At 47.3% G+C, this 20,369-nt stretch overlaps 5 protein-coding genes and 1 long non-coding RNA gene across 12 annotated transcripts; 3 read left to right on the top strand and 3 right to left on the bottom strand.

Annotated features, from left to right (window-relative positions):
- Window positions 1-159: 159 nt before the first annotated feature.
- mfsd13a (major facilitator superfamily domain containing 13A) lies at window positions 160-3,604 on the bottom strand. 3 transcript variants are annotated; one of them, XM_061263856.1, is made up of 11 exons: window positions 3,444-3,576; window positions 3,145-3,194; window positions 2,997-3,051; window positions 2,575-2,798; window positions 2,436-2,515; window positions 1,894-2,343; window positions 1,695-1,815; window positions 1,511-1,607; window positions 1,249-1,420; window positions 985-1,178; window positions 160-909 (listed from the first exon to the last, which is right to left on the bottom strand). In XM_061263856.1, exons 3-11 carry the CDS (start codon window positions 3,046-3,048, stop codon window positions 668-670), a joined length of 1,632 nt encoding a protein of 543 aa, XP_061119840.1. In that variant the 5' UTR covers window positions 3,049-3,051; window positions 3,145-3,194; window positions 3,444-3,576; the 3' UTR covers window positions 160-667. The 3 variants fall into 3 exon arrangements, with proteins under 3 accessions (XP_061119840.1, XP_061119839.1, XP_061119841.1); XM_061263855.1 differs by lacking the exon at window positions 3,145-3,194 and having other exon boundaries at window positions 3,444-3,597; XM_061263857.1 differs by lacking the exons at window positions 2,997-3,051; window positions 3,145-3,194 and having other exon boundaries at window positions 3,444-3,604.
- A 514-nt stretch (window positions 3,605-4,118) lies between these two features.
- Window positions 4,119-4,958, bottom strand: mrpl43 (mitochondrial ribosomal protein L43). Its single transcript, XM_061263858.1, has 3 exons — window positions 4,699-4,958; window positions 4,533-4,639; window positions 4,119-4,364 (listed from the first exon to the last, which is right to left on the bottom strand). Exons 1-3 carry the CDS (start codon window positions 4,827-4,829, stop codon window positions 4,162-4,164), a joined length of 441 nt encoding a protein of 146 aa, XP_061119842.1. The 5' UTR covers window positions 4,830-4,958; the 3' UTR covers window positions 4,119-4,161.
- Window positions 4,959-5,578: 620 nt separating this feature from the next.
- twnk (twinkle mtDNA helicase) lies at window positions 5,579-10,117 on the top strand. Its single transcript, XM_061264196.1, has 6 exons — window positions 5,579-5,665; window positions 5,929-6,547; window positions 6,641-7,343; window positions 7,689-8,037; window positions 8,102-8,243; window positions 8,329-10,117. Exons 2-6 carry the CDS (start codon window positions 5,948-5,950, stop codon window positions 8,647-8,649), a joined length of 2,115 nt encoding a protein of 704 aa, XP_061120180.1. The 5' UTR covers window positions 5,579-5,665; window positions 5,929-5,947; the 3' UTR covers window positions 8,650-10,117.
- A 2,238-nt stretch (window positions 10,118-12,355) lies between these two features.
- LOC133142725 (leucine zipper putative tumor suppressor 2 homolog) lies at window positions 12,356-15,720 on the top strand. The gene is made up of 5 exons (XM_061264197.1): window positions 12,356-12,785; window positions 12,863-13,390; window positions 13,521-13,643; window positions 13,717-13,863; window positions 13,987-15,720. Exons 1-5 carry the CDS (start codon window positions 12,648-12,650, stop codon window positions 14,671-14,673), a joined length of 1,623 nt encoding a protein of 540 aa, XP_061120181.1. The 5' UTR covers window positions 12,356-12,647; the 3' UTR covers window positions 14,674-15,720.
- LOC133142723 (PDZ domain-containing protein 7-like) lies at window positions 14,654-20,322 on the bottom strand. Of its 5 annotated transcripts, none has more exons than XM_061264190.1 (18): window positions 20,213-20,322; window positions 20,106-20,154; window positions 19,411-19,776; window positions 19,205-19,342; window positions 18,967-19,141; window positions 18,704-18,880; window positions 18,497-18,644; window positions 18,096-18,156; window positions 17,850-18,027; window positions 17,567-17,775; window positions 17,347-17,505; window positions 17,128-17,255; window positions 16,962-17,053; window positions 16,781-16,872; window positions 16,645-16,716; window positions 16,172-16,510; window positions 15,993-16,093; window positions 14,654-15,931 (listed from the first exon to the last, which is right to left on the bottom strand). In XM_061264190.1, exons 3-18 carry the CDS (start codon window positions 19,577-19,579, stop codon window positions 15,758-15,760), a joined length of 2,412 nt encoding a protein of 803 aa, XP_061120174.1. In that variant the 5' UTR covers window positions 19,580-19,776; window positions 20,106-20,154; window positions 20,213-20,322; the 3' UTR covers window positions 14,654-15,757. The 5 variants fall into 5 exon arrangements, with proteins under 5 accessions (XP_061120174.1, XP_061120179.1, XP_061120175.1 ...); XM_061264195.1 differs by having other exon boundaries at window positions 19,411-19,772; XM_061264191.1 differs by having other exon boundaries at window positions 19,411-19,637; window positions 19,693-19,776; window positions 20,106-20,312.
- Window positions 16,476-19,744, top strand: LOC133142726 (uncharacterized). Its single transcript, XR_009710251.1, has 4 exons — window positions 16,476-16,738; window positions 18,533-18,660; window positions 18,755-19,314; window positions 19,420-19,744. It is a non-coding gene; the product is annotated as an uncharacterized LOC133142726 (long non-coding RNA).
- Window positions 20,323-20,369: the final 47 nt, after the last annotated feature.

The following is a 20,369-nucleotide window of genomic DNA, read 5'->3' as shown; positions in this document are numbered from 1 at the left end:
CCGATTTGTAAACAACGCTTTGCTGTGCAACACATCAAGGTGAACATCACGTGTCATCATAATGTCTGATAGAAAAAACGCTAATGATATATATATATTTTTTTGCAAATGTCATGTTCTTCTTCCCAGGCAAAATCAAAATCATGCAGCAGCCACTACTTGACTTTTTGGTCATGACATTTAATAATTTTGGCAATGGCACATATACCTGTAATCGCGACGGCAATGGCAGTTTTGTGCAATAAAATAAAATAAAATAAAACATCAATAGTATTTGAAAACACTTCAATGCTGTATGTAAACATTAACTCTTGCAACTGATTATTTCAAACTTCACGCAGACAAAATCCGATAAAATCCAAATATTTGTAAAACTAAATGGACGATCATCATAAACAATGAGCGGTTGGCAGTAAAAGTGTACTCTTGATTCTGCAGTATAAATATATGTAATTCTCTGTTAAAAAATAAGGCAAGTGTTATTTCTTTCAACTATAACCAAGTTTTACACCAAAAGTGCAGATCAATCTGTCATTGTGCTGTTTTCCCTTCCATCTTTGCACACAAGGGTGCCACAGTCTCCTTTGTGTGTGTGTGTTTTTTTTAACTTCAAAGTCTAAAAAGACAACTTGAAAAAAAGTGTCCGTGTGCATCTCAGCGCCATATGTCATATGGCCTTCACGTCCACCATGCCGCCGTGTTGGGCGCCCTGCCTGGTGTTCTTGATGCCCTGCAGCTTGCGCCCATGCAGTGTGAAGCGTGACCAGGCAGCCAGTTGCAGCAGAGCGCACGTGATGGGCACAAACACCAGCATGTGGAAGCAACCCAGACGGAGCGGCGGCATCCCCGCACCTGACGACGCGTCCACAACGGAGTCTTTCGCCGGTTCCTTTTGGAAAATATCATAGCCTGGGGAGAACATTGTGAGTTATTAGGGATTGATACCTCAAGCCTTTATATGTTTACAACGTTTACATGGCCCACCTGTGTAGGCGCACAGTAGCCAGGTGCCGAGGAGCGGTGCCAACGTCTGCCCAGGCTTGGTGAGCAGGGCGACCATGCCGAAGAGCAGCGCCGAAGTCGCCTGCTGCCGTCGGTTGACCACAAAGTCCTCGTCGACCAGGTCGGAAATGACCAGCTTCAGCAGCTTGCAGGTTCCCTCCGTGAACACTCGGTTGCTGGCGGGGTGGCGGCAAATTTTATGAGTGTAGGTCTGAATGACTCATCATGTCAGTAAACAGAGCGCACCTTGCGATGAAGATGCACAGTAAATAGACGTGGTCTGCACCGGCCAGCAGCATGGCCACGCTCAGTGCCAGCTTGAGCAGGAAGAGCCAGCGGATGACCTGGTAGACGCCGTGGCGCTGGCACAGCGTCAGGAAGTACAAGTTGTTCAGGTGCGGCGCCACATACGAGATACCTGCGCCGAACAGCAAATATACACGAAAGGTCGTCTTCACATTTTGCGTGAAGCTAATGGAGATCCAGAAGGTTTTTTTGGTTCTTTTACCGAGGAGGATGGAACCCGTGGAGGCGGAGATGTTGTCTGACAGCAGGTGCTCCAGAAAAAGTGGGAAGAAGTTGTTGTTGAAGTGGCAGTGAAACACCTGAAATCAAAACGCACACACACAGTAAAAGGACATTGTTAAAAATCAAAATGTGAGTGGAGCATTTAAATAGGATGATGGGATCACCTGGAGGAGGTTCATGGAGACAAACCACATGAAGTTTCTGTGTCTGGAGAGCTGCTTGAAGTACTCCCAGATAGTGACGGGTCGCTCTGATGAGGTCAAGGGGGCGTGGCCAACACTGAGCCTGTCAAGTGCAACAGAAAATGTATGTACACAAACAAACAAACACAAGTTTTGCTTTTACTTGTTTTGGCGAACCTACTCTTTGAGCGCGTGTGCTTCATCCAATCTGGGACGAACTTCCTTCTGAAAGCGGCGCCGTAGCAACCGAGAGACCACGAAGAAGCCCAAGCTGGAGAAGGCGGCGAGGGTCACGCAGAAGAGGCGAAAGGCGTAGAAGTCCTCCTTGTCCCAGAAGGAGTAGGACAGGAAAACGGACAAGGAGCCCATGGCGCTGAAGAGCGAGCAGTGGAAATTGAGGCGTGTGCGGTCGGCGGCCGACACGGCCAGGTCGGCCATGAGGGCGCTGTGGTGGAGGTCCACCATGGTCAGGAAACCGTCATAGAGGCACAGGCACAGCAGGAACTGGAGGCCCGGACTGGCCCACGCCACCCAGAAGGCCAGGAAGGACAGGGCGAAGAGCGGCCCGCCAGACGAGAGCGCACGGAGCCGCTTCAGGACCACCTCTGGAGACGTCACCTGGTCGGCGTTCCTGGACCGCGGCAAATGAGTCAGTCGACGTTGTCACTTTTGCTTTTACCTCCCGTGCAAAAAGCAAGAGAGGAGGACGCAGCAGACACTCACTGCGGAGAGCTGAGGAAGCTGCGATCGCTCAGCCAGCCAAACAGAGGATCGTTGAAACTGTTCCACAGCAGGAACACCGTCTGGAATGACACATAGTCTCAGAACAAGAAGTAGCACACGCCATTAACTCCTCGCTCACCTCGCCCAGCCAAAAGGAGACTTTGTCGATCTTATAGACAGATACAAAGGTCTCCACATAGTAGAGCAGGAAGACATTGTGAAGGATGGAAGTGAAGAGGGCCAAGGAGCCATAGAGCACCGCGGTAGAGATGTTGCCGTGGCAGTAGTCCGCCGTGCTCCGGCCCATTCTTTCTTTCCCCCTGCCGTCGCTCAAACCCCAGATAGTCACCGCCTTCTCATTGTCTGCAAAGAAAGAGACGTGCATTCTTAGAGTAGTTATATTGTCATGATATCATTTAAACTCGAAACCAGAAGCGCTGAGGGACAGCTGACATTGGCCCAAAACAAAGCACTGGTCTACATTGGGACCCTTACTAGCTGTTGCTGGATGGTGGGCACTGCCTCCAAGAGGTCACACTTATCCATATCAACAAAACTTACTGTAACCAGACACTGCAATGAAACGTTGGCCCCGACGAGGTTTGTTGGCCATGCACTAACAGGACAACAAAAGGAGGCAAACTTGTCAATCAGCGCATGCAAAAAGAAAATAAGTTTCCCACCACCAAGCATCAGACAAGTTCATTACCTAACATTAGTTAACAGTAGCATTATAGTCCTGCTTAAAAACTGGAACACCTGTTGAGTTTTTAGCAAGAATAAAAAAGCTCAAGTTCGAAGCGAAAGCTCAAGGAGGAATATCACAAACATGTCCAAACTGATCTCAATAAATAATAATGGTGTTAAGGAAGTAAAATGTGCGAGTGGCTAACGCTACACTAGCTATAGTTAGCCATGGGTACGTGTTAGCAAGCTAGCCGGTAAACCGGAAGCGGGTGAATATATTTATCGATTTGAAAAAAATAGGGAGATTTAAACGACGCCTACTAAATAATAGGAGCTCAGGGTGAGGCTATCTTCGAGGTCATGGAAATCCGTCGCGTCAAGATCTCGAACCAGTAAGGCCGGGCGGACACGTCATGTCAACGGCAGCGAAAAATTTTGTCACCCTGACAACGGAGCATATTTGCCAAAATGAATGGCGGCAGCGCCCCCTCGCGGCAAAAGTGCTGAACTGGTAGTTGGATTTTCCTTCACCAAAAATGCGAGGGGAAATTCCCGTGATTAAATATATTTGAATACGTACATGTCTCGATTTTGCATTAGTTTTATTAGTCGTGATATATATAATTTTTTACATGAAGCATTCATGTAAGACATTTTTTTTAAATGTGTATTGCAACTGATGTAGTTTTTTTTAATAAAATATAGTTCTAACTATTTACAGCTTTATAACAATTCACAGCTTTAAAATATAATGTGTGTGAAGCAGCAAATGATTATGATAAATGTGCAAACATTTATAGATTTTGAGAGTGTAGAAAAAATAAAACATCATGCTTTAGTGACACCTAACAAGTTCAATAAACTACCCATTATAAATGTTGCTTGTGTTATTACGCGAACTAAAATGAAATAAATATTGGACGGGCAAGCAAGAAAAAGTGAGCTAACAATTTTCAGCCTAAAAGCACCTGCAGTACTGCAATGACAGAGGCAAAATACTGTACAAAAAACTTGATTTAATAGAAGAAATACCAAAACGTCACATTTTGTCATTATTCTGAGACGTGAGGGGACGGTTGGTAAAGGGATGCCATATGCCTTGGATGCTGGGGTTGTCTGTGTGGAAGGGCTTGCGAATACGGATCACATCTAGGCCCGACTGAGAAGTCAACCTAGTAAGAATATCTGATACTTGTGAGGACGTTTTGCTCGCCACGATCTCTTCCCTCACGTTGCCGTTTACTGCGGGGCGGAATAAGAACAAGATTAAACACCACTCAGCCAAAAAGGATGAATTAGTACATAATAATTGGTACAGCAAAAGATGATGTTCCCTTCATTAATTAATTGATTTTTTATCTTTATATTCTGAGTGGATGTTAAATACTAGTAATAACCAACACTACTCACAGTATTCGGCCACAATTTTGGGTTTGCTGCACAACTCGGGGGACACGTACACGACGGTACCAGGGTTCTGTTTGGCATAATCCACCACTCCATTTTCAATATAATCCCTGTTTAAAAACAATGATGGTATTGTGGACATATGTTTTGTGGAGAAGGACGTTCTTACCTGACCCCTAACGAGCTAGCGCCCTTTTTAGAGAAGATGATGGAGATTCGCTTGAGCTGGCACACGTAACGACCCACACCGTTTTGGAGGACGCTTTTCAGGAAGCGACTCGGTGTCCCCCTGGATGTCATCTTGATTCAAGAGGAAATGCAAAACGATTCAATCAGAGAGCATAATATATCTAAGACATATAACAGCATTGGCAGAGGACGAAACGAATGGTGCGCCAATCGTGTATTTCCGGGCGAAACAAATAGAATAATTTTGTTTATGTTTTAATTACATAAGTGAACGTCCATCGTCACCATATTGATTTAGAAAATGTATTTTGTGGTTAAAGTTTAATCTGGCTAAAACTGTTAACAACTAAACGAATATAATTTCATATTTAATGTGTTTAAAAGACTTTCCCGTTTGGTGAACGTTTTACACGGACTTATTTTGGTACTTGCACAGTCCGTCAATTCTATATCTTCGGGTGAAACATTAGTCAAGGATCGTATGTGTTTACACTCTTTGAGGTGTTTTAATAATTGATTTTGAAAATTTTACAATGTGGTTAATATTAATTTTTTGAAAATTATTAACTTTAGACGTATTTATTTTCACGCTTAATGTGTTTAACAGACCTTCCCGTTTGGTGCACGTTTTACACGAACTTATTTTGGTGCTCGTACAGTCCGTCAATTTTATATTTTCGGATGAAACATTGGTTAAGCGGCGAATTTATTTTGACGCTTTAAAGTCTTTTAATAATTTTGGTGAACACCACTATTATTTTTTTTATAAAATCCTTTTGTTATATTTGTCAAGTCCCTGTGAATATCTAAAGTCTAAATGTAAAATTCGGTGTTTTCATTTTTCGTGCACGTTTCATACGGACGTGTTTTGGAAACGAACAGAAAAGCCCGGGTTTATGCATTCCGCATGGAGGACAAGACAGTGACGTACATCGGTGGCTGAACGCGTAAGATGCTTAAATTTTGGGCACTTGTGGAGTTAATAGTTCCTTGTAATTATTCTCATTACGCCAATGTTCGAGAAGAACACAGATCAAACGATTTTATGCTTTGGAAAAAAATATATTTTTACCATTCACGCCATATTTCTCGTTTAACCATTCAAATTCAAGAGACATATTCTCAAAATTACACATTTTCCCACAATTATATAATTAATGGATATATTCCAAAAATAATCCAAACTGAGTTATCTTCTGTGTTTTTGCAGGATCAATCCACTTTATCCAATGTGGATGAGATTGCTACTGAGGGGTCTCTCTCAGGGAGGGACCCCAAAGTTGATCTCTCCAAGACATTTTTCATCCCCCTGTCTCCTCACTCATAGCAGAGCTACTCGGACTTTGTGGGCTTACACGCTGCGGGACACGGGCTCCTTCTTGACCAGGGCTTACAAAAAAGATGCTAAATCCACAGTGGACTTCCCGGCCAGTCCCGTCACGGTCGCAGATATCAAACAGTACCTACGTTCCAAGGACGTCCCCTTCCACGACGGTTTCAGCTGCCTGCACGCTCCCAGTATCTTTGTTGACGTCGCTGCCAGGGCCGAGCGCTTCTCCTTGTTTGTGGACAAGACTACCGGGCAGTTCTTGTGCATGGACACGCAGGTGGATGGGAGCTGGGAGGACCTCCAGGACTGCCTGGAGGTGATGCAGGCGGAGGAGCGAGATTTCCTCAGTCCGCAGGTGCTGCTTAGCTACCGAGAGAGCGCCGAGGAGCAGGAACAGAGCGAGAGGGACGCCAGGGAGGTGAGAAGCATCTGGTCCGCTTCTGTGCCCTTCTCGGATCTCACAGAGGATGACGCGACGCTCATCAAGACTATGTTCCAGGTAAAGATGGGTACTGGGATCTTAAAATAAACTCTCTGATACTTTCACCAGTGTATTTGTGTTTAACATGTTTTGCTTTTTTTTTTTTTGTAGATCACAAAGATCTCTAATGCAACACTGAAGAAGTTTGGCGTGAGGCTGTTCAAGCCCACTAAAAGTCTGGTTTTCCCCTGGCTGGGAGGTTCTGATTCCTCCTTGAAGGGGCTGAAGCTCCTCTCGGCGCAAACGACAGAAGATGGCGCCGTCTGCTACAATGAGGCCATGGTCCCCAAGTGCAGCTCCTACAACAACCTGTTTGGCCTCCCTCTGCTGAGCCGCATGGACGCCAACGTGGTCCTGACGGGCCGCGAGCTGGACACGCTGGCCGTGAGCCAGGCTACGGGTTTAGCCAGTGTGGCCCTCCCGCGAGGCGTGGGCAGCCTGCCGCCCGCCCTGTTGCCCTACCTGGAGCAGTTCAAGCGCGTCACGCTGTGGCTGGGCGGCGACATGCGCTCCTGGGAGGCGTCCAAGATGTTCTCACGCAAGCTTGGCTTGCGCCGCTGCTGGCTGGTGCGGCCCGGGGAGTTCCAGCCCTGTCCTGTGGAGGCTTTAGCACAGGGAAAGAACTTGAACCGTGTTGTGGCGACCGCCATCCCCGCCGCGCACAAGTCTATTGTGTCCTTCAAACAGCTCCGCGAGGATGTGTACGGGGAGATGATGAACACCGAGCAAGTGGCCGGCGTCAAGTGGGCCCGCTTTCCTGAGCTCAACCGGATCTTGAAGGGACACCGCAAGGGAGAGCTCACGGTTTTTACCGGTAATTGTTTTTATGTGAATTATTGCAATTTAAAAAAAATGAAGATTCATAATCCAGGGAAGTATTTTACAAGGCTCTGTTGAAAAAAACTCATGTTAGCTTTCCATGCAAGTTAAAAAGTGTAATTATTATTTGTAGCCACTAGAGGGTAGCATTGGACTGAGTTTTTGGGCCGCCTATACTCAAGTCATTCACCGTGCTTCAACATTCAAATTCATTTAAAATGGGCCACCAAATAATTGGTCAATAAATCAGATATCTGATTTTTTTTCTCTAAATTCATATCAGTCGGTCCCTAATTTGAATAGCCCTAACATTACTTGTGTGTTGCGTCTCGATGTACAGGTCCCACGGGAAGCGGGAAGACCACCTTCATCAGCGAGCTGGCCCTGGACTTGTGCATGCAGGGTGTCAACACCTTGTGGGGCAGCTTTGAGATCAACAACGTGCGTCTGGCAAAGATCATGCTGACACAGTTTGCCATGCAGCGGCTAGAGGACAACCTGGAGCAGTACGACTTCTGGGCGGACAAGTTCGAGGAGCTGCCACTTTACTTTATGACCTTCCACGGCCAGCAGAACGTCAAGTCGGTGCTGGACACCATGCAGCACGCCGTCTACCTCTACGACATCAATCACGTGGTCATCGACAACCTGCAGTTCATGATGGGGCAGGAGAACCTCTCGGTCGACAAGTGAGTGACGGGGTGAAGCAGCATGCGGCTCACTCATCAACCGAGGTTATTTCTCTACTTAAAGGTTTGCCGTCCAGGACCACATCATCGGTGCATTCAGGAAATTTGCCACCAATTCCAGCTGCCACATCACACTCATCATTCATCCCAGGAAGGAGGAGGACGACCGGGAATTGCAGACGGCCTCCATATTTGGCTCGGCAAAGGTACGAGCTGGCTACTTCATTCCCATTGGGTGATAGAGAAGAGAGAGACGACCAGCGATCGGTGTGACCTTTTGTGACCCAATAGGCCAGCCAAGAGGCGGACAACGTGTTGATCCTGCAGGAAAAGAAGCTGGTAACGTGCCCGGGGCGCCGCTCACTGCAGGTGACCAAGAACCGCTTTGACGGTGACGTGGGCGTCTTCCCGCTGGACTTCATCAAGGCCTCGCTCACTTTCGCCACGCCGCTCAAGGGCAAACACAAGCTGAGGAAGGTTGCCACCAAGCCCGAGGAGAACGAGGGCGAAGAGGCACCCGCAAAGAAGGACTCGGTCAAACGAGAGAAGGCGGATAAACAGCAAAGCAAAACGCCAAAGTCAACACGGGCTGCTAAGCAACCACCAACGTGAGGTGAATGAACTACGACCTTCCTTACAGTAGACAGTCACAATCAAGTGACTTCTGATATTGTGACAATTTTTACACTGGCACACCTACAAATATTTTTAGGAAAATGTTTTATATTGAGATGACACTACTGCATTTTTTTTTTTTTTAAATTAGATATTTCAAGGGGGGGAAAAAAAATCACATTTGACTGATACTTCCTCTTGGCAAAGTCTGTGAATTGGAGCAAATGAGACTCATTTGAGTTGTTTGAGGACCAGTCCTTGATTAGCAGATGCATAAGAAACACATGTCCCCCTAAATGCTGCAATGCTGGACTGATTTGAAAACGTGATAAAATCATGCGTGCCGAGCTTGACATCAGCAGACGCCCATTTCAAATTCTTACTTCCTGCAAAGGAAACGATAAGATCGGCAACATGTAAACTGGATGGATTTTGAGGCTTTAAATGGCATCAGGTGGAACTAATGTTCTACGTTCTCGTATGACCCAGCAGGGCCAGTTTTGAGGGTGAAATGAGCCGCAGAATTGTTTCCAATTACCTTGCAGCTATTATGTGCATCCGGCACACTTTGGAATGGGGCGGGCTCACTCGGGGGCATCTGGAGACGACTGGCTAGGGGGACTAAGTGTATTTTTTTTTTTAACTGCACAGGGATGTTTGTCCTGTCTGTTAGCTGGGGCACCACGCCCACCGAGCAAATGGAGGTCATGTAAAAATATGGGTCACCTCAACACGTGGGGGTGTGCCAGCTATGTCTTGTGATTTACAAGAAGCATGGTGGAATTTTAGGTTAGGGTTAGAATAACACATTCTCTTTTTTTTTTTTTTTTTTGCACTGTGCTGAGGTGATGACCTCTTTTCAGCATAATTAGAATGCAGAGCAAAGAACAGGTTTGTTCCAGAAACAGAGTGGGAGTCCAAAGCAGGAAATGTTTGCAATGAGGCGTTCAAAATAAAAGCAGAGCCAAACAGTGGCGTAACTATTAGTTTCTCCAAGTAATATAACTGATTACATTTTGATTTTAGTTAGAATAAATGCTCTCAATTGTTAACCATTTTCACATTTTAAAACTTTAATGTTAAAATTGTTCAACAATACTCAAAGCAAAAATCTAAATAAAAAATATCTTATTGTTTTGTTATTATTTGCGTTTCCATACGTCGTGCGCATTACGTCAAGTCCATGGATACGTTTTATTGTTGTGACATCCGGATGTAGCTTACCTTTATTTTGAAAGGACTGACCGGATGCGTGTCTCTTAGAGTTTGGCAAGCTTTACAGCTGCTTGTCTCAGAACACATCAACAAACTCTCCTTCATTGTGCGGCGTCGAATAATGATTTGTCACCCACGTAACTATTTTAAAAAGTCTCAAATTGGGCATTACTTTTTTTTTAATTAACAACAGAAGCAACTACGACTAAACTTGGATTTTTTGGTACCCAAACATTAAACCGTCGTCCATGGTAGGTAATCTACTTTTTGGGGGTCTTAAAAAAATAGTAATATTTATGTGATGTCATTGTTAGATGTACTTAGTGTCGTTTGTAGTCGACAGTGACGAAGTCGCGTCAACTTTTACCACTCGTCGTCGTCGTCAAGGTGTTTGTGTGCGTGCGTGGGTTCAATATTACAGAATAAACGAGTTCTCGTTGCCGAAGCGGTGAGCACAATTATATTTCAACATCTGAACCATTTTTTTTACTTGAGAGACCCCGGGCGAAACGAATAGACGCTTGACATTCCTGGCTTTATTGTGTGTACAGTACAGGTAGGATATAACCAACACGCCTAAATATGTCGTAGTACCAATGTTAACCTGTTGGGGCAGTGTGGTGCGTACACGCCGTTATAGTAGAAGAAGAATCTGTTCCAATTAATCGATCAGTTGATTAGGATTTCTTAATTATTGAACATTGTTGGGGAAATTACATTTAATGCACCCCATAGTTTGGATGAGATTGTCATCAAATTGGTCCTAATTGTATAAAAGTAACCCACTTTAGTGAACAATACGACATTGATACTGAGAACTGTTTGCGTGCTCGTTCTTTGTTTATTTACACAAGACAGGTTTAGTGAGTGTGACGATAAACAAAGTCAAATGTTCCTTGATTTTCTCTTCATCTCCCGCACAGTTGATCACGTCCACGCCATGGGTGTCATTAATATGGAGATTTCTTTCATCTCTTTCCATATTCTCTCACTTCCCTTTTGACTTATGGCCCACTTTCCTTGTAAGTAGACCGAAACAGCAGCCTGCGTCACCCGGTTTGATAGTTGATCTTCTAGGTGACGCGAAATAAACAAAAACAGTCTCGAAGCCATGCGTGGAATGAAATAGGAAGTCAGACATTTTGATTTAAAGCAGGCAGGTTTGGGGTCACCTTTTCCTGAGGTTTTGACAAAAAGACACATTTGATCCATGTATAATAGACAGGTGGACAATACTTACATTAATAACAATGTAATCTCTTAATTGCATAATTCTTCTGTTTAAGATGTTGTCAGGGCATAAAAGTGGACTTAGTGTAAGTGGGGCGACCTCTCCCTGAGGTTGCGTGTGTGGTATTTTTAAATAAATTTTTCTTCACGCCGCATGTGATTTTTTTTTTTTTTTTTTTTATGGCCTGATTATTCTCCAGCTGAGAGGCCACCAACTGGTCAGCACACGTAATCGGCGACGTTGCGGCGGTGTGAGGTTAGTCGAGGATGTTGTGGGATGCTTGACGGTGGTGAAAGGACTTGTGTTACATAAGGGCTTATGCTGCCCAAGGTTGGTGGTGGATGGGGTCTCATGATTCTACATTGAGCATATTCCATAACCCCCATATAGTAGTTAAATAAAGCACTGTGGAATATTTGTATCTGAACTCTCCATCGATGACAAATGTTCCGAGCAAGTTACCATGATCATTAGCGGCCACTGTTAACTTTACAATTAATGTTAATATGGGTGAAATGTTTCTCATGTTGCAGGGTGAACTCTCCCAAATTGAAGTCTGGACAGAACAGATTCTGAAGAGATTGTTTTGAGATTAAAGTGTTATCCAGCCCCTCCCCTGCTGGCATCTGTCATTAATCACCAGCAGATTTGAGCAGATTTAGACGGCCTATGAACACGCTCTCGGGGGGGCGCACGTCAGTGATCGGGTAGTACACGTTTTGAGTACAAGCACGCATCGCTTAAGTTGAGCAAACAGCCCTGAGCCAACTGATAACAGCATCTTCGTGTGAACAGCTAGCGGCATCGCGTAGACTTCCCGTGGCGACTAATGTGCCAAGCGCTAACCTAACCAGAGGAACCGGATTGAAGACGTTTGACATTACCCAACATGTATGCCTTTTTTCCTTTTAAATAAAATTCAGCCCCTGAAGCCAAACTGACTAGACAAAATAGTCTTGCTTCAAAACACACAGCAAGGTTACGGCGTGAAGGTGCGTTCCCGCTCACTCTTCATTCACGTTGACTCGGAAAATCCCCTCATTCGCGTGAGCCCGGCCACCGTGACTCATATTTTCCTTCTTTCCCCCCCCCCCCCCCCTCTGCCCATTTGAATGTTTATGAGTGCGACTGCCCGGCTTCTACTGACAACAACGTGCATTTTTTTTTCTTTCCTCTCGCCGGTCGATAGAGTGAAGATCAGCTTGGAAGGATGCTTTTATGTGGCCTTTGAATTCACAGCGCCATTGACAGGTGAGTTGGTTCCGCGTGTGAAGAAATGTCAGAAACATGACTGAATTACTCGCTTCATTTTTAAAGGCACAAGCAGATTGCTTCCTGCTCCAAAGGACGCTTTTAGCAACAGCGTCCAGTGGGAGCGTTGACCCGCTCACCCCCCCTGTACGCTGGCCTAGCTTTCTGCTCCCACGTCCGCGCCGCTTGTTATGAGAATCTATATGAGGGCGTCTCATCTGAGCCATCAAGCACCAGCGCTATAGAGAATTTGTCTCTCAGCGAGTCATTGCTTTTTTTTTTTTTTTTCCTCCCCCTTATGTTGACGACTGGAACGGCCCAACGCATGGCACCCGACAGCCCGATGAGAAGCCAAGACGAGATGAACGAAAGCTTGAATGGGAATGTCGGGGAACCGCCACCCAGACTCATACCGGTCTCAGGAAAACTGGAAAAGGTGAGCGTGAACGGCAGACATTTTGTCCAGCAAGTAACAGGATTATAATTGAGAAAGAGTTCATTATTTGCATGTAGAACATGGAGAAATCAGTGCTGCGGCCAACCGCCTTCAAACCTGTGGTCCCTAAGAGCCGTGACGCCATGCAGTACCTGTCCCCGCGACACAGCGCCAACGCACCAGAGATCCAAAATGCCCACCGGGAGCTGTCGCCCTCCGGCTCGGAGAGACTCAGCTCGTACAGCGCCGGGCGGAGCGGCGGCGGCGGGAGCAGCGGCCACTCTTGCTCACTGTCCGACTCGGAACGCAACTCGCTCTCCAGTCTGGCGGGGGGCCACTCAGAAGCGCCCAAAAGCGCCCCCTCTGCGGTCGTCTACGGACACTCGGACAGCGGCCGCTCGTCCTCCAGCAAGAGCCCCGGCTCCGGCTCGGTCAGCGGGCAAAGTCAGCCTCGGTCGGACTGCGGGTCCGGCGGGCGCTCGCCGGGAATGGCGGACAGCTACGAGGGCGTGGTCAGGGACTTGGAGGACAAGCTGAGGGAGCGTGAGGCGGAGCTCCAGCTACTCCGAGACAATCTGAATGACAATGAGGCTGCCATCTGTCAGGTATCAGGAAATAGAGAAATCACTCATCATTTACAGTTGAGGAGCGGCAACATGTTAAAATTGCTTAGCAACAAGTGTTGGTAGAAGTCTTGCATTGGTATACCTAATGAAGTGTCCACTTCCGTTTGAGGCCTACGAGGAGAAGCACAAGCAATTTGAGCTGGAGCTAGAGGAGCTGCGGCAGGGCTGCGCCACCAGGATGCAGGCCACCTCCCACAAAGCCCAGCGAGCCCAACAGGTGCTTCAGATGCAGGTGGCAGAACAGTTTTGCTTCGGAACTCACTAGAAATCGCCGGCAACCGCCTCTCGACTTCTCTTTCTCGCAGGTTCATCAGCTCCAGCTGGAGAAGAAGAAGCTTCAGGAAGACTTTGCGCAGCTCCTCAAGGAACGTGAGCAGCTGGAGGAGCGCTGCACCTCTTACGAACACGACAAGATTCAGATGGTTCCGAGACTGGAGGAGACCAAATGGGAGGTGAGCACCGCTGCTGTCCTCACACTTTTGAAAGTTGAAAATTGAAAGAACGAACAGAGGCAAGTAACCAGTTTTGGCAGTGTTGTCATCCGCTGTGCTTTTTTCCCCCCCCCCCAACGTCAGGTGTGCCAGAAGTCTGGCGAGATTTCCCTGTTGAAGCAGCAGCTGAAGGAGGCGCAGGTCGAGCTGGCCGGGCGCGTGAGTGAGACCGGGTCGCTGCGTGGGCAACTGCGGGACGCCCGCGCCGAGCTGAGCAACGCCCAGGCCCTCCTGCAGGAGGCCGGCGTCACCGCCCGCGCCCGCGCCGCCGAGCTGGAAGTGTGCGAGAACGAGCTGCAGCGGCGCAAAAGCGAGGCCGAGTTGCTGCGGGAGAAGTCGGCGCGTTTGGAGGACGAGCTGGCGCGCCTGCGGGAGCCGGATAAAGAGCGGGTCGTACTCCGGGAGATGGTCGGGCGTATACGTGGGGACTTGGCTTGGGAAAGGCAGCGGGCCGAGAGGCAGGCGGGCGCTTTCGAGGAGGAGCGGCGGACGTGGCAGGAAGAGAAGGACAAAGTGCTGCGCTACCAGCAGCATCTGCAGGAGAACTATCTGACCATGTACCAACGCAACCGCCAGCAGGAGCTCCTCCTGAGGGACCTCAGACAGAAGCTGGAGAGCCAAGAGGAGAGCCAAGAGGAGAGCCAAGAGGAGAGCCAAGAGGAGAGCCAAGAGGAGATCCAAGAGGAGAGCCAAGAGGAGAGCCAAGAGGAGAGCCAAGAGGAGAGCCAAGACTGTGACTACGATGACAGCAGCGGCAATGAAATCGTCTGATGAGGTTGCCGCCACTGACATTTAATTTTTTTTTTTCTCACGGGTGGGAGCTTGTCTTGCTTTCCAGACGGCTTGGAAGTAAGAAGTTCAAAATGTTACTCTGAAAGTAATGAATGGTGAGGATAGCAGCCAGTTTAAAAAAAAACAAATTTACTACTGTCTCATGTGCTACAGTTCTTGAATAGAGTAACACGTCAATATGCGCTCGAACAGCACCACACTGTGGGCATATGCTCCACTACAGGGGTGGGCAAACTATGGCTCGGGGACCACATATTTTCTTAAATTTAATTAATTTAAACAAAGTTCGTTTAAATAAAAAAAAAATCTAACAATGAATTAATAAGACATCTTAATATAAAATCTATATTTTTGTAAATAATTGCATAATTATATAATTTTAAACATACATAAATATAGAAAACAATTAAAAATACAACAGTAATACATTATAATTATATAATAAAAAGTAGGGTGAGTATTAGATTGTTTTAACTTGAATGTTTTGGAATAAAGTAGTTACATACTGTACAATTTCAATCAGAGAATTTTATTTGTTTTAAATAAACTCTGAAATAGTTGTTTAATTTCTCAATCAAATTGTGAATTCTTGTATTCAAATAATCAAATTTGCGTGCACATTCTAATTTACATTATTTTCAAATGACCTGGCCCCATCTCTCAAAAGAAAATTGACTAGGGCCTTTTAAGTATCAATTTTCGCCCACCCCTGCCCTCCAAGATTCATTGATATGGCTAAACCTTTTCAGCACATGTGAGCAATTAACATTCTTTCACCAGGGCCCCAAGAGAAAGCACTTCTTTTTTTTTTTTTAAACTTTAAGCAACTTGGGGCTGTTTTGTTACTGTAAACAAATCTGTGTGTACTGGTCACTGTGAATAGACCAAAAAAATGTTTTCGCTAGGCCTTGTTTCATATTCGATGTTTGTCGGGCTTCCACGGCACATATGGAGAAATTACAAATGTATATTTTCACCTTGCAGTACATTTTGTGTTTTTATTAAAAGTTACACTGAATGGTTAAATGTGGTTTTGTTTCTGAAATGGAGCCATCATTGACCACTAGGCTATGCTAATGATGTCTTTTTGGAGACTTGCAGGGCGGGGCACTCTGACTACCAGCACCATGGGGTCTTTGGTTTTATCGCTGAAGGCTTTTCGGATGAGGTCCACGGCGTGCTGGTGTGTGACGCCTTGCAGCGAAGCGCCGTCCACGCTCACCACCTCGAATCCGGCCTGGAGAAGATGAGAGAGGAGAAATTGGTTTTAAGGTCGGGCAATTGAATCTCTCGTATACCTTGAGGACATCGCAGGTGGAGGCGGCTCCTCCTGGGAAGATCTTCTCCACCTTCACCACAGGTTGGACCTTGGACTCGATGCCGCCGGATATGCTGATGCCTGCGACACCACTGTAAGTTCAAATTGCTTCAAGGGCCACAGGTAGAAATTTCTCAATTCTAAATTTCACATACTCACCCAGCGACTGCTTAGTCTTGGAGATGCTGACCGTTTGCAGTTCATACTCTTGTGGAGAACGTCGGCTTGAATCTGAGACGTCTTGGCTTCCGACGGCAGGGTTTTCAGAAACTAGCCAGTTAGGGCTCAGGTGACCTTCAGGCGAGTGTTTATGCTCCTCTGTGAACCAGTACCCATCTACTGGAATGTCTAGCAATGGCGAGAAGGGGGCGTTAGGGCGGCGCCGCCTTTCTCTGGATGCCCGTGGCCCCGACAGACTGAGTTTCTCCAACTTGTCCGCTAAGTGGCTCTGCTTCTCCACTATGGCAGCGCTGTGCAGCTCGAAGCCTCCTCGCAAATCTAAATCACAGTATTTAATTTTCACACAGCCTGTCAAAGCTGACTTTTTTTTTTTTTTTATGTTCTGTGAAAATTGTACCAAATGCTAAATTTGGATGGGTTCTTGCATACAGGAACCGACTTGAAGCACCAACCTGGGATGGGTGTGATGAGACGGCGTTTGGGCGCTCGGCCGGATGCGGGCGAGCGAAGAGGCGGCGTTCGGACTGGGAAAAAAAAAAAGCAGCGGTAAGAGGCATACCTGTATGCATGTGTTTCACTTGAGGACACCTGAGCGGTACTTGAGGATGTCGTATGCCTCCACCTCCACCGCTTCCACTGCGCTGTTAAATTCATGGAGGTGAGCAGCAGGAAGCATCAACCTGCCGAGAAACAATGCATTCAATAATTTATTCATATTAGTTCCGAATATTCTATCCATAAGAAAAATATTTATTCTGGCAGTATTTACCTGACCTCCCTGAGCAGTAGCAGTTTTTCAGGCCTGTCCAGTACGGCCAGCAGGTGGCGTATCAACATCTCCACACACTTTTCATCCAAATACTGAGCATGGAGGCACAAGTGGTGTCACTAGTTTTCATACCGATGGCACAAATGGAAGATTGTCAGAATCATACCGTCCGACAAGCTTTCATGACCGCTTCCGTCTCGTCCTCTGTCAACAAACGCTGCGCTAACTCTTCCACCGCTCGCAGCATCTCCTCTGGGAACGGTTCAGTGCTGGGCCCTCCTCCAAGACTCACACCTGGATCAAGACAGAGTTGTTGTTTTTTTTTAAACTTTTATTAAGAATCACCATGTAGACTTAAGTATTGGGACGCCAATGTAGGGAATACCTTTGTCGGTGGACAGTGACTTGGAGCGTGACCTGGAAGGGTCTTTTTTGCGAACACCCCCAAACAGCAAGTTGACCAACGTCTTGGATCGTTGCAGTGCGCTCTTTTCCCCCGAGGATTTACTTCCTTTCTGCTTTTTGGCCTTTTTTTGGCTGATTTCTGCATGGAGGTGCATTTGTGTAAAAGCCCCCCCACACACACAAAAACTTAAGTCACACACCTGCTATGGTGACCTGGCTCTGCGAGCGACTGATGGGTCGGCTGGGTCTGCTGAGGGCCAGCAGTACCGCTGTCTTGTGGGACTCCCTCTTAGGACCGCGTTCATCCTCGTCCTCCTGGCGGATGGCCGTGTCGCGCAGTAGCGTGGTGGCCCCCCGGCTGCGGGTGGTGTCTGTCTGGATGGCGGCCTCGCTGCGCTCTGACTCAAACCTACCACGCGGGAAAAAAAAGACGCGGTAGTCATGAGAGAGGAGAGAGAAAACCAAAAAACATCCCGCACACACCTCTGGTCCTCTGTGGAGATGCACACGTCCACCATGTCGGAAGCAAACGGCAAACTAGGCGGGAACATGACTTGAGACAGGCCACTCAGGGAACTGACCGGCGTTTCCGAGGACAGCGAGGACGCCGACGAATTGGACTCGGATCCCAGTGAGGAAGATTTCTGACCCCCATTGGCCACTGAGAGAGAAAACTTGAATGATTCTTGAAGAGTGAGAGAACAAGAGCGTAATAAGACGAGGACGTACATTTGTTGAGCCATCTGTACTCCGCCACCATTTCCTTGTAAGCCGGATAGCGGCCGGCCTCCTGGTAGGGGTGGGGGGGTGGGGGGGGGGGGTATTGTACATCAACTCATATTAATCTTTGATGGCATCTACGCTATACTTGATAGGGAGTAACACACGAGGGAAGATGTCGCACTTTCGTCTCTACCCGATCCTCTCCGCCTGTTGAATAATGCACACGGCTCGGCTATTTTCTTCAACACGGCGAAACCCAAGCTCAGACAAGTCAGGAGGAATATTACCAACGTGCGCCAGCTGTCTCACACTGTCGGCATCTTTTAATAATGCGTGCTGTTGTACTCATTGGACATTTCACTACTCTCAGATTGATTCGTTTAATAAAAATGTTTGGGGGATCTCACCTTGATGGTCAGCATGACGTGCGTGTGGCTCTTCAGGACCTCCACGGCGTTGCTGTGGCTAATGTCCTCAAAGCTCACACCATTGGCAGCCAGGATTTGGTCACCCATCTTGATCCCGTTCCGCTCGGCTAGACCGCCGGGGTCCAGCCTGAGAGGAATCCACGGTGCGTAAAGAGAAGTTTTTCTATCGAGTTGCTATGTACTTACTTGGAGACATAAATGCCCAAACCAAACTCCTTCCCGCCACGTATGTTGAAGCCCAGGCAGTAGTCATCGGAGGTGGTGTACAAGTGGACGATCCTGCGAAGGGCGCTACCAGCGCTGGCCTCCGATGGCGTCCGCCCGCTTTCCTCCACCACCATGCGCCTGTGTATCAAGTCCACCCTGGAAAAGCATATGTAGAATTTTTCTAATCACCAGAAATTCATGAAGAAAATAATTGTACGTTGCTTGTTCTCACCACTGCTCACCAGGTGGTCTTCTCTTTGGAGTAGCGTATCCCGGGCACCTTGCCCACGCGCCTCACCACCATCCTCAGCCTGTTGTTCCCCGTCAGGACCTTGACGGCGCTGCTCATGGTGATGCTCTCCAAACTGACGCCGTTTACTTCCACCAGCTTGTCGCCCACCAGCAGACCGGCTTCCTCTGTGCAAATCAACAGGGAGTAAATAAACGCTGAGGTCACCTGACTCCGCCACGGCATCCCACCTGCTGTGCTGGCGTCTTCCACCTTGCTGACGAAGATGCTCAGGCCGTGTTCGCAGCCGCCCCGCACGCTGAAGCCCAGTTTGCCATCCACGCTTTTATCCACTGTGATGGTGTGAAGGTCCTCGCTGTCATCACCTCCTGAAGAAGTGCAATTTGACAAAAGTCTTCATGTTTTAGCCTCTGAATCCTGTTATTTTCCGTCTCACCATCCACAGGCGAGTTGATGATGATGACACGGCCCATGGGCGAGGAAGATCGGATTCCTCGCCTCCGTCTCTGCTCCTTCTTGCGTACCATGTTGCGTGCGGCCGAGTGTGACTTCCCCCAGGTGCCGGGGACCTTCTCCCTGCAGGAGGGGTCCGACCATTGAGCCATGGAGCCTGCCGCCGCCGACCTCGTTCAGCAGCACAGAATGGGGAGGAAAGCCGCCAGACTGGCACATTTGTTACACTGTGTTCAAACATGTCAATTTACAGGTTAAAACTTACCTGTGTGACACAACAGCTGACTTTTTGGCATCCTAAAGTCACAAGTCCCGCATTTCTTTCCCATGATTCATCTTTCTCAACTTCCTGGTGAATATCAAATACTATTACTGTACTTCGAGACATTTTTTTTTTCCATTCCAACCATATTGCGCTATTCTAAAGTGTGGGATTAGCTTGTGCGAAGTAATTAAGAGAAGTCAGGTGATCACGTGGTGCGCTGCCATGGCAACGCATTAACACCCGTGACATCACCCCAGGGCTTCCCCCAGAACCACGGACAGCGTCAACGAAAAGCCTGAGCGATGCAAAACTAAACATACAAATACGTTTAGCGTAACTTAATACCCGCTTTAGCCATTTTGCCGATATCGAGACAGACGAAACTCAGTAACTCCAATTAATGAACAACTTACCGAGCATTATACAAACAAAGTCTCTTTTCCATCTGTCCTTGCCTGAAAGCTGCAAAAACAATCATGTAAAGAAAGTGAAAATAATTGTCACACTAAAAATATTCTACCTTGTTTTAAATTTAAATACCCTACGCTAATCCAAGTCGTTCGGTCGGACCGAGTGGATCTATTTTGAGCAAAGACGTCCGTCGCACCCGGCCGGACTCGACATTAGACCCGCCTCTGCTGCACGCTGATTGGTTGGTCGATCTTGAGTACGAGGTA

Source organism: Syngnathus typhle, linkage group LG18, assembly GCF_033458585.1.
Source record: "Syngnathus typhle isolate RoL2023-S1 ecotype Sweden linkage group LG18, RoL_Styp_1.0, whole genome shotgun sequence".
In the NCBI taxonomy this organism is placed as follows: domain Eukaryota; kingdom Metazoa; phylum Chordata; class Actinopteri; order Syngnathiformes; family Syngnathidae; genus Syngnathus; species Syngnathus typhle.
This window is presented reverse-complemented; position numbering and strand designations above follow the sequence as displayed.

Bases quoted from the DNA above. Each gene is read 5' to 3' on its own strand.
- LOC133142725 (XM_061264197.1), top strand. From the start codon at position 12,648: ATGTTGACGACTGGAACGGCCCAACGCATGGCACCCGACAGCCCGATG. The intron at 13,644-13,716 runs GTGGCAGAACAG...TCTTTCTCGCAG, and splicing joins AACAGGTGCTTCAGATGCAG to GTTCATCAGCTCCAGCTGGA. The intron at 13,864-13,986 runs GTGAGCACCGCT...CCCCAACGTCAG, and splicing joins TGGAGGAGACCAAATGGGAG to GTGTGCCAGAAGTCTGGCGA.
- LOC133142723 (XM_061264190.1), bottom strand. From the start codon at position 19,579: ATGGCTCAATGGTCGGACCCCTCCTGCAGGGAGAAGGTCCCCGGCACC. The intron at 18,645-18,703 runs GTAAGTACATAG...GATTCCTCTCAG, and splicing joins TTGGGCATTTATGTCTCCAA to GCTGGACCCCGGCGGTCTAG. The intron at 18,157-18,496 runs GTGAGATCCCCC...CACCCCTACCAG, and splicing joins ACGTCATGCTGACCATCAAG to GAGGCCGGCCGCTATCCGGC.
- mrpl43 (XM_061263858.1), bottom strand. From the start codon at position 4,829: ATGACATCCAGGGGGACACCGAGTCGCTTCCTGAAAAGCGTCCTCCAA. The intron at 4,640-4,698 runs GTAAGAACGTCC...GTTTTTAAACAG, and splicing joins GCTAGCTCGTTAGGGGTCAG to GGATTATATTGAAAATGGAG. The intron at 4,365-4,532 runs GTGAGTAGTGTT...TCCGCCCCGCAG, and splicing joins CAAAATTGTGGCCGAATACT to TAAACGGCAACGTGAGGGAA.
- twnk (XM_061264196.1), top strand. From the start codon at position 5,948: ATGTGGATGAGATTGCTACTGAGGGGTCTCTCTCAGGGAGGGACCCCA. The intron at 6,548-6,640 runs GTAAAGATGGGT...TTTTTTTTGTAG, and splicing joins TCATCAAGACTATGTTCCAG to ATCACAAAGATCTCTAATGC. The intron at 8,038-8,101 runs GTGAGTGACGGG...CTCTACTTAAAG, and splicing joins GAGAACCTCTCGGTCGACAA to GTTTGCCGTCCAGGACCACA.
- mfsd13a (XM_061263855.1), bottom strand. From the start codon at position 3,048: ATGGCCAACAAACCTCGTCGGGGCCAACGTTTCATTGCAGTGTCTGGT. The intron at 2,799-2,996 runs GTAAGTTTTGTT...CTTTCTTTGCAG, and splicing joins CATTGCAGTGTCTGGTTACA to ACAATGAGAAGGCGGTGACT. The intron at 2,516-2,574 runs GTGAGCGAGGAG...GTGTCATTCCAG, and splicing joins TCTCCTTTTGGCTGGGCGAG to ACGGTGTTCCTGCTGTGGAA.